The 11,995-nt window shown below is 37.0% G+C and overlaps 5 protein-coding genes across 5 annotated transcripts; 4 read left to right on the top strand and 1 right to left on the bottom strand.

The window, feature by feature from the left end:
• Positions 1-141: 141 nt before the first annotated feature.
• Positions 142-725, top strand: LOC108841445 (uncharacterized). Its single transcript, XM_018614201.2, has one exon. The coding sequence runs from the start codon at positions 227-229 to the stop codon at positions 569-571; it is 345 nt and encodes a 114-aa protein (XP_018469703.2). The 5' UTR covers positions 142-226; the 3' UTR covers positions 572-725.
• Positions 726-1,707: 982 nt separating this feature from the next.
• On the top strand, positions 1,708-2,450 carry LOC108836082 (uncharacterized). Its single transcript, XM_018609291.2, has one exon. It carries the CDS (start codon positions 1,751-1,753, stop codon positions 2,096-2,098), a length of 348 nt encoding a protein of 115 aa, XP_018464793.2. The 5' UTR covers positions 1,708-1,750; the 3' UTR covers positions 2,099-2,450.
• Positions 2,451-2,586: 136 nt separating this feature from the next.
• On the bottom strand, positions 2,587-4,119 carry LOC108824900 (probable calcium-binding protein CML20). The gene is made up of 5 exons (XM_057001204.1): positions 3,966-4,119; positions 3,389-3,571; positions 3,140-3,292; positions 2,947-3,049; positions 2,587-2,876 (listed from the first exon to the last, which is right to left on the bottom strand). Exons 1-5 carry the CDS (start codon positions 3,966-3,968, stop codon positions 2,809-2,811), a joined length of 510 nt encoding a protein of 169 aa, XP_056857184.1. The 5' UTR covers positions 3,969-4,119; the 3' UTR covers positions 2,587-2,808.
• Positions 4,120-6,568: 2,449 nt separating this feature from the next.
• LOC108838672 (uncharacterized) lies at positions 6,569-7,552 on the top strand. Its single transcript, XM_057004170.1, has 2 exons — positions 6,569-7,018; positions 7,097-7,552. The coding sequence occupies exons 1-2, from the start codon at positions 6,569-6,571 to the stop codon at positions 7,550-7,552; spliced, it is 906 nt and encodes a 301-aa protein (XP_056860150.1).
• Positions 7,553-10,971: 3,419 nt separating this feature from the next.
• On the top strand, positions 10,972-11,316 carry LOC108837355 (uncharacterized). Its single transcript, XM_018610410.1, has one exon. The coding sequence runs from the start codon at positions 10,972-10,974 to the stop codon at positions 11,314-11,316; it is 345 nt and encodes a 114-aa protein (XP_018465912.1).
• The last annotated feature ends 679 nt before the right edge of the window (positions 11,317-11,995 follow it).

Here is an 11,995-nt window from a genome sequence, read left to right as displayed (position 1 = left end):
AACCGTATTTTTTTTTTACCGTTAACTTCACAAAACCGTGTGTTCTTTTAGGCTTGGCCTCCAAGCGACAGAAAAAAAAAGAAAACGGGAAATTGGTAAAATCATTTTCCTTGTTATTTCCTTTTTCCGGAAACCCAAATTCATCTATATAAACAAAGAACAGAGTCCTCTCTCTCGCACCACTCTTCCTTCTCGTTCTTGTTCTGCCTCTCTCTCAAGAAATAAGATGGCTTTTACGGATGATCTTCCTCCACAGCTTGCGAAAGATGTCAAGAGAAGAAGCAAAAAAAGAAGAAGCGTTAAAAGTAAAGACGTTGAAGTACTTGTCAGCGTCGCTACAAGAGCCGCTCATATCGCAAGAGACAAAGGTTTCCACGTCGTCTCTCCCGAAGCAATACGATGCGTCGATGTTCTCAGAATGATGAGAAGCATGCCTCTAACTCCTCGTCTCATCACCAAAACAAATGTCTTGCGCTCTCTTCAGTTCCTCGCCACGAATGGTAACCCTAAAATCAGATCAGAGTCTAAATCCGTTCTTTATCACTTAAAGGGGGTTCTAGCAAGCAGTTGAAGAGAGAGAGTGTTTTGCTTGGAAGACACGAAGCTTGCTTGAAGAAGATCGAGTATATATAAAGACTAGGGTTTAATTTTCCGAACAGTGTTTTATAACGAATTTTTGTAATGAATCGCGAATGTAGAGTATAATACTTTTGTTGTTGTTCTTGTCTCTTTTGTCAAAGTTTTAATCAAATTGATTGTTACAGTAGCAGAGTTGCGTGATTTGAAGACATAGATTTGGGTTTAATCATATTTTTTAATATGATATAAAGGGATCGTTGAACTTTGCCCCTGAATTTTTGAAGCTTACTCAGCGATTCTGTATCACGAATTTCATTTTGCCTATACCTTCCTGTCACCAACAAAAACCACAAACAACAGTCTTTATCTGTCAGCCATTCAGTTTCTTTCTTGAAAGATGATTTCTTACATGTTTTGGCCAGCCACGTTGCATGTTATCGACGAGCCTTTCAAGCGAGACTGAGGACTCTGTTGACTTGGTGTTGGTGAAGTGTCTTGAAGGTGAGTCTCTAAAAGAAAAAAAAAATGAATTATCTCCATAGGCAGAACTAACTGGTAAAGGGTTAATGCTCTCACGGTGTTCCTACAAGTGTGGATGTATTAGGTGCAAAAACAAATGGCTTCTTTAAAGTCGTTTGTTGCTTGAAAGCCACATCACCATTTGTTCTTCTTCTTCTTCTGAGTTCAGAGAGACTTGCATCTGGTGTGTCCATAATATGGCAATTGACATATATTAAGACTTCTGTCTTATTGATGTGTTATGACTGTATAGAACTTGCGGGTACAACTCCAGGTCTCTAGACTCCAAACCCAGACCCGACCGTCTGTTTTTCTGGTTCGAATAAAAACCAAACTATTTAGAAGATGCATACTAAACCGGAAAACAGCTAAAACCCGCGAACGTGAATTTGAACCAGAAGCAAACCGAATGATAAATCATAAAACCGTGTTTTTCTTTTTCACTTGCCCCCTAAGCTATTTAGAAAAGGAAATTGAATTTGGTTTTAATAGAAAAAAGGAAATTCGTAAAATTAATTTTCTCATTATTTCCTTTTTCCGAAAATCCAATTCCATCCATATAATAAACAAACAAACGGAGTCACCCACTCACTAGCAATAATCCTCTCATTCTCTCTGTCTTTGTTTAGTTTTGTTTGTGTCACAAGAAACCATGGCTTTGTCCAATGATCTTCCTCCCCAACTCACGAAAGATGTCGTCAAGAGAAGAAGCAGAAAAAGAAGAACCCTAAAAAGTAAAGACCTTGAAGTACTTCTCAGCGTGGCAACAAGAGCCGCTCGTATCGCAAGAGACAAAGGGCACTACACCGTCTCTCCCGAAGCAATACGGTGCGTTGAAGTTCTCAGAATGATGAGAGGCTTGCCTCTCACTCCTCGTCTCATCACCAAAACTGATGCCTTGCGAGCCATTCATCTCCTCGCTACCGATGGTAACCCTAAAATTAGGTCCGAGTCTAAATCCGTTATCAATCACTTGAAAGGTGTTATAGCAAGTAGTTGAAGAGAGGGTTTTGCTTGGAAGACACGAAGCATGGAGAAGATCGAGTATAAAGACTAGTAGGGTCTTATTTCTGAAAAGTTCTGTAGTGAATAGCTTTGTTGTTGTTGTCTAGTTCATGTTTGAATCAAATCTTGATTGTCAACAAAGATGCGTGTTTTGAAAACACAGAATTGGGTTCTAATGTATGAAACTGATAGTTATAGGGTATACAGAGATGATGGGGCCTAGGGTTTTAACAATTGTGTTAACAAATTCTTGTGAATTGCAAAGTAAAGTGTTTTTTTTTCGAGTTCATGTTCTATGTTTGAATCAAAGTTGCATGATTGGAGACAGAGAATTGGGTATTAATGTGTGAAATTGATAGTTATGGGTTAAACAGAGATTATCTTTTAATATGGGGTCAAATTTCACATGAAATCCAACATTCTTTTGCTCACAAAAAGAATCTGAATAAATCAATGCAAGCTCTTCCTAAAAAAGTTTCACAGTAGACTCAATAAACTCATTTAACATTAGAGAAACTTTTGCAAATAGATTCTCTTATACTACAACTTAAACCGACACAAAGACCAAACTTGTCTCGTTAAGATAGATAAGAAAAAAACGAAACATGGTAATCTTCAGTAAGGACATAGTAATGGCTCGGTTAAAGGAACTATATATAGCAGCAGAGACCTCCTCAGTATCATTACAAACAGCAACAACTATGTTTAGTACTCATAAGCAGCAGTTCTCTTCATCATCCTCATGAACTCTTCCATATTAACTTCACCATCACCTGCAGTTTTGTAATTTATGTTAAATGTGAATCATTCTTTCTTTGCACAATGAGAAATTAAGGAACTTACGGTCACGGTCAGCTTCTTCAACCATCTCACGTATCTCAGCATCAGTGAAGTTTTCACCCAAGTCCTTTGCCATGCGTTTGATATCATCAGCAGATATCTTCCCCTGCAAAAACAAAAAAAAAAAAGAATTTGACTTTTGTAGGAACTACTAGAGATTGTAAAATCCTCTCTCTCAGAGATGAAGGAAACATACATTATTGTCAAGATCAATGATCTTGAAAGCCTTGGTGAGCTCTTCTTTGGTGTCACGTTCACCGATCTTAGCAGTCATCATATAGTAAAACTCATCGTAATCTATGGCTCCACTTCCATCCTTGTCCACATCTGCTATCATTTTCTCGATTTGCTTCAATCATTATTATACCAAACCAAACAGGATTATCATCAGAATCTTCAATCATTCTTTAAATAAGTAATAAAGAAAAACTGAAATGTATGTTACCTCTTCCGTCATCTCGAAACCAAGCGCCCTCATGGCAACGTTAAGCTCTTTGGCATCGATGGTGCCAGAGCCATCAGTGTCGAAGAGATCAAAAGCTTCCTTGATCTCTTGCCTCTTCTGCTGATTCAACCCATGATGACGTCTGGGTTTCTCTTTCCTCGATACACCTCTGTACAGACTCGACTGCACAAGTAACACATCCAAACTATTTAAACCTCCTCAAGAACAAGTAGCTTTTCAAAGAGAAACCAAACCAACACAACACAAAACAGCTCAATGTTACTAGAAACAAAACTCAATAAGAAACAATTAAATCTCAAGAACAAGAAACAGTCATAGAGAAACCAACTCTAACACAATTTTACTTCAATGAAAAATCTAAATTTTTTAACAAGGGCTTTAGCATAAATCTTCAATATCCATCATCCCTCTGTTTAATTCAATTTCGGTTCAGATCTTAAAACCCATAATGCAAAAAAAAAAAATAAAGCGTTATATCTCAGCATAAAACCTTTGATCAGATCTCTTGCTGATCGTTATAAAGACAAATTGAGGAAGACAAGTCGAGGATACGAACCATATCTTCTTTTGCCGCAGGCGATGCGAATCGGAGAAAGCTCTTTCCGCGTCGAGAGTTCTCGAAAAGTAATCTAAACGTTTCTCTCTACTTTCCTCGTTTCTTTCTTTCATACCAGCAACAAAAAGTAAAAAGTGGATTAGATGGGCCTATCCTCGAAAGGCCCATTACCTAAGATAAATAAGCCGGCCCGAATTGCGACTCTCATGAATCCAAAACTAAATAATTCGTTTAGTTCGAAGTTACAACTCCCGACTCATGATGAAAAGGCATGTTTTTCTAAATAATTAAAAGGCAGTTCAACTCAACTAGAATAAATACAGACCAAACAAATAGCTATGCAGGATGTAATGAAATGTAGTTATTTGTAGATAATACATTGGCCATCTCTAATTGCCCAACTTTTTTTTTTCTTTTTTTTCAGTTTAAACGATATATCTATCTATCTATTACAATAAAATAGAGTTTGGTCTATTGTTTATAAGAACTTACAAGATCAATAAGAATAACTCAATTATTTTATTAACTTAAAAAAACTCTTTCAAAAATTTAAGCTTTCACAAAGATCTCTCACAAACTTATAAGTTATATAACAAGTAAATTTCATTTTTCTCCTAATCCTAACTCTTATTAATACCTTTTCTCCAAGTTAACTTCAAGTTTACTTCCAACATTTTTCCTTTTAAATTTGAAATTCTCTTTCTTCATTTTATGAACTCCAATCAAGTCTCTCATCTCCTTAAATTTGATCTTCCCAAGAGCTTTAGTTAGTATAACAGCCTTCTGCTCGTTTTGTAGAACATGTTGAACTTTGATTTATTCATTTTCGACACACTTGCATATAAAATGGTATCTCTTATGTATATGCTTGCTTCGTCCATAAAAAGATGGATTCTTCGTGAGTGCGATAGCCGACTTGTTGTCAATGTATATAGTTGTCTTGATGCATGGTTGTTCGATGATTTCTTCACGTAAATCTTATAACCAGATTGTCTGCTTTGCCGCTTCGGTAGCTGCCATGAACTCTTCGTCACACGATGAGAGAGCTACTGTACCTTGCTTGAACAGCATGATATTGAACAGTTATTGAGATAGAAAATATGGCCGGTGGTGAGATAATCGTCTCTCATTCTTATATCACAACCTGACTCGGTAGCTTGTCTGAGACTTATAGTGTTACTCTTCAGATCAGGAATAAAATATACATCTCCCAAGGTCTTTTGATCACCATTCTTGCAGCTGAATAAGATCGAACCTTTCCCTTTGATTTCAATACGTGAGTAATCTCCGAATCTTACTTTCTAATGATTGTTTGGTTGAGAATATTGAAGTAGCTTCAGTTACCAATCATATGGTTACTTGCACCATTATCTAAATACCATACATTGTCTCCATTCAAACCGGTTTCAAAGTCTTGTGGTTTAACATTCTTCTCGTTTCGATACACATTCTCATGCATCATCAATGCATCTGCTTCATGGGTATCTTCTTTTTCTTTCTTCTCATATACCTCTTGCAACTTTAATAAACGATACGGACAGCTGGTTGTAAAGTGTCAATTCTTGTCACATCAAAAACATGTTATTTCCAACATGTCTAGATCTCTATATGATCTGCCACGTCCTCATCCTCCTCTGTTATAGAATCGTCCTCCTATACCTTTGTTTCTATAGTCTCCTTGGTACCCTCGGTATTCATAATTAGACTGTGATTGTGGTGCATCCATTTTGGCGTACATCAACTTGCTCTGATTATCTTGAACATCTTCTTCTTCTTTGCACACTCATTCTTCGTAAGCTTTCAGCCCAATGATGTCCTCAAAACTTGTTATCTTGAGGTCCAAAGCTTTGCTCAAATGAAGCAACAATATGGATGTACTTTTTCCGTGGGAGATGTGTAAGAGCAACATTATCGGTGGTGGGGAAGGTTCTTAAATGTGGGTCCCATCATTTTTTTGCAAAAACAGAAAAGAGTCACTAATAAAAAAAATTTAAAGAGGTTTTTTTGTACTGTTTGCGAACCTCACGACACGTGGCGATCTACAATTGATTTATATATATATATATATATATATTTTTTTTTTAAATAAGGAAAAAAAAGTTTTTTTTAGAAACGTTTACCGATAATGTTGCCGTAAGGATCTTCTTTTGTTACCCAACACATATGCAATACATTTTCTTACATTATATATATGCTAATAAGTAATAATTTTAGATTTGACTAAAATAAAATTTATCATTAAAACTGTTGAGAACTGAGAATATATGATCGACGTAATCTCTTGTTGTTATCTATATCTAATGTTGGTACTTATCTTATAGTTAGATAACTATATGACCTATGCATATATACTACTCTCACGTTTATAAAAAGACCAAGCTTTTCCCTTAGTTACATCTCACGTTATCAGCAACGATTTGCTCTAAGAAACCCTAGCTAATAACCAACAAAAAATAATAGCCTACTCTTCCCGGTTCGTTGACGAGAAGTAGCAAAGCTCCGGACGAGAAGAAAGCTGTACGACGAGAAGCGATCTTCGACGAGAAGAAACGAACCAGTCCTGCTCCGACGACGAGACTGTTCAACCCTTCCGAAAATCAAAGATGTCTAAATTGGCAAATCTCGACTTCCCTGCTTTGAAAAGCAATGGTGAAAATTACCTTGAATGGGCACTTGATGCAAGGATCATGCTACGATCAAAAGGACTTAGTGATACGATCATCAGTGACAATAAGTTCAGTGATAAAGATCGATACAGTGCTATTTATATAATACGCCATCATCTCCAAGAGAGTTTGAAAACTCAGTACAGAACCACGGAAAATCCATTGGACCTTTGGAACGCTTTACAGCGACGTTATGACCACCAGAAACCGGTGATGCTTCCAAGGGCTCAATATGACTGGAAACACTTGAGGTTCCAGGACTATAAAACAGTAGACGAGTACAACTCTGTCATGTTTAAAATTGTTTTCATGATGGAGTTATGTGGTGAAAAAGTTACTGAGCTTGAGATGCTTAATAAGACTTTCTCTACGATGCATTCCAGTAACATGGTATTGCAACAGCAATACAGAGAAAGAAAGTTCACCACATACACTGAGTTGATCGAATGTCTCTTATTGGCTGAAGCCAATAATGAGTTGTTAATGAAAAACAGTGAGATGAGGCCTCCGGGAACGGTCCCATTACCAGACATCTCTAAACTTGCTATAGAGCAAAAGAAAGAGAGTAACCTTGTCCACCATAACCACCAACCCGGCTCATTCCGTGGTAGAGGTAGGGGACGAGGTGGCACGTTTAACGCACACAGGCGAGGACGTGGTCGCGGGAGCACACCAGGCTTCAGCCGTGGTCGTGGTCGTGGCCGAAGTGTGTCGTTTAAACCTCAGATCAAGACTGATCTGTGCCATCGTTGTGGTATGGGGAACCATTGGGCAAAGAACTGCCGTACTCCTAAGCACCTATGTGAACTTTATATCAAAAGTCTAACAGAGAAACCGGAAGTTCATATGGTTCGAGACTCAGGATATGAAGGAGATGATGACGAAGAGGACACAGAATATGTCCAGAACAAAGAGGAATGATTAAACCAAGATACCGAGATGGAGTTTCAAACTTCAGACATTCTGAAATAAGGAATTAAAATTCCATAGTTTTTTTATTTTTCCCCCGGTTTTGGTGTTTTCTTATTTTGTTTCTGTTTGTTTTTGGTGTTAAACTTTATATTATGCATTAATAATTTTTTTATTTATTTTATACGCCTGAAAAAAAATATAGATATATAATCGTATAATAAAAGAAAAAATATATATAAACCGATTATATACCAAACAATTATTCTTCAAAATTATAAATATATAATAAGTATATACGAAAAATATATATATACCATACATAAAAATTATTATTAATTATATGTATTGTTTTTGAAGAATGAAAAGTGGAATGGACTCATTTGTGGTAGACAGTGGTACCAGCCATACCATCCTAAGAGACAAACAATACTTCATAAATATGATTAACAAAACAGCCGACATCACAACCATAGCTTGTACAGCTAATCTAATCGAAGGCTGCGGCCAAGCATGCATTTTATTGTCTAATGGTACACATCTAGAGATAGATGATGCATCGTAATCACCTAGCTCTAATATGAGCCTGTTAAGTTTCAAAGACATAAGACTTAATGGTTTTCATATTGAAACCAAGGGTGAAGGAAATAAAGAATTTCTTCAGATTTATAATATCACCCAAGACAATAAAAGAATCCTTGAGACTATACCAGCATGTGGGACTGGACTTTACTATGTTAAGACTAGTCTGGTTGAGGCTAATGCCGTGATGAACAAAGAACTCAAAGAAGAGTTCACTCTTTTGCATGACAGGCTGGGTCACCCCGGTTCAGTGATGATGAGGAAAATCATAACAAATTTAAATGGCCACAATTGGAAAAATAAAAGAGTTATCCCTAAATACCTCACATGTGAAGCATGTTCACAAGGAAAATTAATCACTAGGCCATCACCAGCCAAAGTGAATAAGGAAATGATAAATTTTCTGGAAAGAATACAAGTTGATGAACCGATACACCCACCATGTGGGACTTTCAGATATTTTAATGGTCTTAATTGATGCATCTACAAGATGGTCACACGTTTGTCTCTTATCAACTCGTAATCTAGCACTTGCGAGGTTGCTGGCTCAGATTATAAGACTTAGAACACATTTTCCAGATTTTCCTTTAAAGACTATACGTCTTGACAATGCTAGTGAATTCACTTCCCAAGCTTTTAATGACTACTGTATGTCCATGGGGGTAAGTGTGGAACATTCTGTAGCACATGTCCATACTCAGAACGGTCTGGCTGAATCTTTTATAAAAAGAATTCAGTGGATTGCCCGACCACTCTTAATGAATACCAAACTCCCAATATCAGCTTGGGGACATGCTGTGCTACATGCAGCCGAGTTAATTAGACTCATGCCATCAAGTGAGCATAAATTCTCGCCATCCCAACTAATTACGGGTCATGAACCAGATATTTCCCATCTAAGAGTTTTTGGATGTGCAGTCCAAGTGCCTATAGCACCACCACAGAGAACAAAGATGGGACCTCAAAGGAGGATGGGAGTATATGTTGGGTACGATTCCCCCACTATTATTAAATACCTAGAGCCAACAACTGGTGATCTATTTAAGGCCAGGTTTGCGGATTGTCATTTTGATGAATCTAAGTATCCAGCATTAGGGGGATATTTTGGTAAGCTGGAAAAAGATATAAAATGGAATCAAACATCCTTAACATGGCAGGATCCTCAGACTAGAGATTGTGATCTAGAAGTCCAGAAAATAATACATTTGCAAGAGCTAGCTAATAAATTGCCAGATTCCTTTGCTGACCCAAATAGAGTAACCAAGTCATGATAAGACTTGATGTCCATGAGGGACATAATCAAGCTGCTACTACGTCTAAACCACAGTTAAAACGTGGTAGACCATCAGGTTCCAAAGACAAAGAAGTTCGGAAAAGAAAAGGTGCAAAGAAATCCGAATCCTTTGAAACCCTAGACATGGAAAAGGAAACTCATGTACCACCAAAAGAAACTTGGGACGCCAAGGATCAAGGTACTGAGGTCCCTGACAATAATGAGATCTCAATATATTATATCATGTCGGGAAGGGAATGGAACAGAAAACATGTCGACATGGATGATATATTTGCATACAATGTAGCACTTGAATTGATGGATAATGAGGATCTAGAACCCACATCTATATATGAATGCATGCAACGACCAGATTGGTTAAAATGGAAAGAAGCCATTAATGTGGAGTTAGAATCATTGAAAAAGAGAGGTGTATTTGGACTGATCATTAGGACGCCCCATGATATAAAACCAGTGGGATACAAATGAGTTTTTGTGAGAAAAAGATATGAGAAAGGTGAAGTTGTGAGATACAAAGCACGACTTGTTGCACAAGAATTCTCACAAAGACCAATAATAGATTATGAGGAAACTTATTCCCATGTGGTGGATGCTACGACTTTGAGATTTTTAATAAGTCTGGCTATAAGGGAAGGTCTAGATATGCGGTTAATGGATGTTGTAACTGCCTACTTGTATGGTCCACTGGATAATGAGATATACATGAAAATTCCAGATGGTATTGAAATGAAAAACAAAGAGAGTTCTCGAGGACAACATTGTATCAAATTGAACAAGTCTCTTTATGGATTAAAGCAATCAGGTCGAATGTGGTACAATAGACTATCTAAATATCTCCTGAAAGAAGGATACAAAACGACCAGGTCTGCCCATGTATTTTCACAAAAAAGTTCAATAAGGATTTTGTAATCATTGCAGTATATGTAGATGATTTAAATATCCTAGGAAACTGTTGAATATCTCAAGAAAGAATTCGAGATGAAAAATCTCGGAAAAACAAAGTTTTGTTTGGGTTTACAATTTGAGTATGTGAAAGATGGAATCCTTGTGCATCAAGAAACATACAGAACAGATACTCAAGAAATTTAATATGGACCAATCTCACCCATTAAACAGTCCCATGGTCGTGAGAAACCTTGGTCCAGACACGGATCCATTTGGTCCAAAAAAGGACGATGAAGAGATCTTTGGTCCAGAGGTGCCATATCTCAGTGCCATAGGAGTTCTGATGTATTTAGCTGGCTATACACGACCAGACATCAGTTTCGCTGTGAACTTACTATCTAGGTTCAGCTCATGTCCGATCCAAAGACACTGGAATGGGATAAAACATGTACTTCGTTATTTACAAGGAACGAAGGATTTGGGTCTTATGTTTACTAAGCAATCTAACGAAGGTTGAGTTGGTTTTGCTGATGCAGGTTATCTATCTAATCCACATTATGGTAGATCTCAGACTGGATATGTTTTTACACATGGAGGGACAACAATATCTTGGCGGTCCATGAAATAGACATTGGCGGCTACTTCCTCAAATCATGCAGAAATATTAGCAATGCATGAGGCTAGTCGAGAGAGTGTATGGTTGAGATCTATGACACAACACATCAGTACCACTTGTGGTATAACCAAAGGAAATGATCCACCTACCATCCTATACGAAGATAACACAGTCTGCATTGCTCAGTTTAAAGATGGATATATCAAAGGAGACCGGACGAAGCACATTCTTCCAAAGTTCTTCTTTACCCATGAGCTCCAGAAGGCAGGAGAGGTCCAAGTGTTACAAGTCAGTTCAAGTGAGAATTCAGCCGATCTCTTCACCAAGTCCTTAGCCACATCAGTGTTCAAGAAGCTCGTGCACCAGATAAGCATGCGTCGACTGAAGGATCTACGGTGATGCATTCATCAGGAGGAGTTCATGTGTTGTACTCTTTTTTCTTATCTACGGTTTTGTTCCACTGGGTTTTCCTGAAAAGGTTTTAATGAGGCAACATCAAAAGCATGAATGAACCCTGAACCGGAAATGTCGATCAAGAGGGAGTGTTGAGAATCGAGAATATATGATCGACGTAATCTCTTGTTGTTATCTATATCTAATGTTGGTACTTATCTTATAGTTAGATAACTATATGACCTATGTATATATACTATTCTCACGTTAATAAAAAGACCAAGCTTTTCCCTTAGTTACATCTCAAAAACTTACTTTAAAGAAATGTTTTTAGAAAAACGAAAGTCTAATCACTGATTATTTTTTGAAGATTCGAAATCGATTATGCATAGTAAAGATTCAACATCTGGCCTTATCGAAGACAAGTTGCACAAGTTGAAAACGATCAAGAAGAAAAAATCATCAATATTGAAAACTACTAAAAAATCCCAAGGTACGTAGAAAATAATCATCCTCAACTCTATTTTATAAATAGGCATCAAAATGTTGTAGAGAAAGCATATGAAATTTTTGGTGAGAAATGACTTTTAAATCTTTTTATTTCCTAGAACTTTCATACTATCTTTTTTGTATATCCAGCTTTTGTATTTCGAACCTTTTACATTTTAAATAAGTTTAATAAATC

This window comes from Raphanus sativus, chromosome 2 (genome assembly GCF_000801105.2).
Source record: "Raphanus sativus cultivar WK10039 chromosome 2, ASM80110v3, whole genome shotgun sequence".
In the NCBI taxonomy this organism is placed as follows: domain Eukaryota; kingdom Viridiplantae; phylum Streptophyta; class Magnoliopsida; order Brassicales; family Brassicaceae; genus Raphanus; species Raphanus sativus.
The sequence above is the reverse complement of the archived record's forward strand: the minus strand, read 5'-3'. Positions and strand labels throughout refer to the sequence as shown.

Excerpts from the sequence above, each read along its gene's own strand:
- LOC108841445 (XM_018614201.2), top strand. The coding sequence starts at position 227 with ATGGCTTTTACGGATGATCTTCCTCCACAGCTTGCGAAAGATGTCAAG.
- LOC108836082 (XM_018609291.2), top strand. The coding sequence starts at position 1,751 with ATGGCTTTGTCCAATGATCTTCCTCCCCAACTCACGAAAGATGTCGTC.
- LOC108824900 (XM_057001204.1), bottom strand. Across the intron at positions 3,050-3,139 it reads TCATTGATCTTGACAATAAT|GGGAAGATATCTGCTGATGA; the intron begins GTATGTTTCCTT and ends TTGTTTTTGCAG. Across the intron at positions 2,877-2,946 it reads TGAAGAAGCTGACCGTGACC|GTGATGGTGAAGTTAATATG; the intron begins GTAAGTTCCTTA and ends ACAAAACTGCAG.
- LOC108838672 (XM_057004170.1), top strand. The coding sequence starts at position 6,569 with ATGTCTAAATTGGCAAATCTCGACTTCCCTGCTTTGAAAAGCAATGGT. Across the intron at positions 7,019-7,096 it reads CTACGATGCATTCCAGTAAC|GCCAATAATGAGTTGTTAAT; the intron begins ATGGTATTGCAA and ends TTATTGGCTGAA.
- LOC108837355 (XM_018610410.1), top strand. The coding sequence starts at position 10,972 with ATGCATGAGGCTAGTCGAGAGAGTGTATGGTTGAGATCTATGACACAA.